Source organism: Apium graveolens, chromosome 6, assembly GCF_009905375.1.
Source record: "Apium graveolens cultivar Ventura chromosome 6, ASM990537v1, whole genome shotgun sequence".
In the NCBI taxonomy this organism is placed as follows: Eukaryota; Viridiplantae; Streptophyta; class Magnoliopsida; order Apiales; family Apiaceae; genus Apium; species Apium graveolens.
In genome coordinates this window covers 106,983,668-106,984,730 of record NC_133652.1, presented here as the reverse complement: position 1 = coordinate 106,984,730, position 1,063 = coordinate 106,983,668, and the positions used below count along the sequence as shown (strand labels likewise).

The 1,063-nt window shown below is 36.8% G+C and overlaps 1 protein-coding gene across 1 annotated transcript; it reads right to left on the bottom strand.

The window, feature by feature from the left end:
* Positions 1 to 366: 366 nt before the first annotated feature.
* LOC141667481 (14 kDa proline-rich protein DC2.15-like) lies at positions 367 to 1,063 on the bottom strand. The gene has a single exon (XM_074473997.1). It carries the CDS (start codon positions 967 to 969, stop codon positions 601 to 603), a length of 369 nt encoding a protein of 122 aa, XP_074330098.1. The 5' UTR covers positions 970 to 1,063; the 3' UTR covers positions 367 to 600.

Here is a 1,063-nt window from a genome sequence, read left to right as displayed (position 1 = left end):
ATGAATTTTCCTCTTTACAGAATATTTTCAATGGATTCAAATGATTAGTTTGTATAATCAATCGGCATATTTTATATATATATATATATATATATAGTATAGCCTGCCACTGTATCTTCACGAGCAAATATTAACGTCAATTATAAAGGTGGCTTCGATCTTCGATGTTGTTATACATATAATATTCTTTTACTTAGTACCATCACATCAGTAGTGTTGTGGGGCATGGCGCGGCGAGCCTTGTTCAACATTCCTATAAAATAATTGGTCTCCAAAAGGAAAAGAAGAATTAAAATTATGTAATTTAAAAGAAGTGGCTTGAATAAATGTATTTACTTGCACAATCTCAAACTTTTGTTAAGCAAAAAAAAATCTCAAACTTTTGTTAAGCAAAAAAAAATCTCAAACTTTTGCCATACACAACAAAATTACAAAAGAAAGTTGCGAAGTGCAACGACAAACATAATGCTCACACGAGAACAGAAATAACATATAATTTAGACACACCACACAAGTAGATTTTGATGAACAACCTTAAGCTAGAATGAAGTGCTGACAAGAATTTTGTACTACGTGGCTTATATGATTGGATTAGATGTTTTAGGTACATTCAAAGCCGTTTGGAACAGTCTTGCCACAGTTGTTGAGAACTAGGCTGAGTGCAATGGGGAGATTGAGATTGATTCCCAAAATGTTGGCTTTTATAGCAGTGCAAAGGCAAAGAGCCGCTTCCAGGTTGACTAGGCCTTCAAGGAGAGCACAGCAAGGAAGTGTGGGTGGAGCACCCACGACGACATTTTTCACCAAGTTAAGCACATCTGCACAAACACCTAACTTGAGTTGATCCCTAGGGCACTTTCCACTCGAGGGAAAGGGATTAGCAGGATATGTTGCACCGGCTAGGGCAAAGAAGACAAGGTTTAGACACAAAAAGAGAGCTAATGAAGAACAAGTGTTCCTGGAACCCATCTTTTTAATCTTTGAAACTAAAGAATGCAAAACTGGTAGTGTTTCTGAAATGATTTCATTTGTAACCCGGGCAGGCTTTTTATAGGCATCTGGG

Bases quoted from the DNA above. Each gene is read 5' to 3' on its own strand.
- LOC141667481 (XM_074473997.1), bottom strand. From the start codon at position 969: ATGGGTTCCAGGAACACTTGTTCTTCATTAGCTCTCTTTTTGTGTCTA.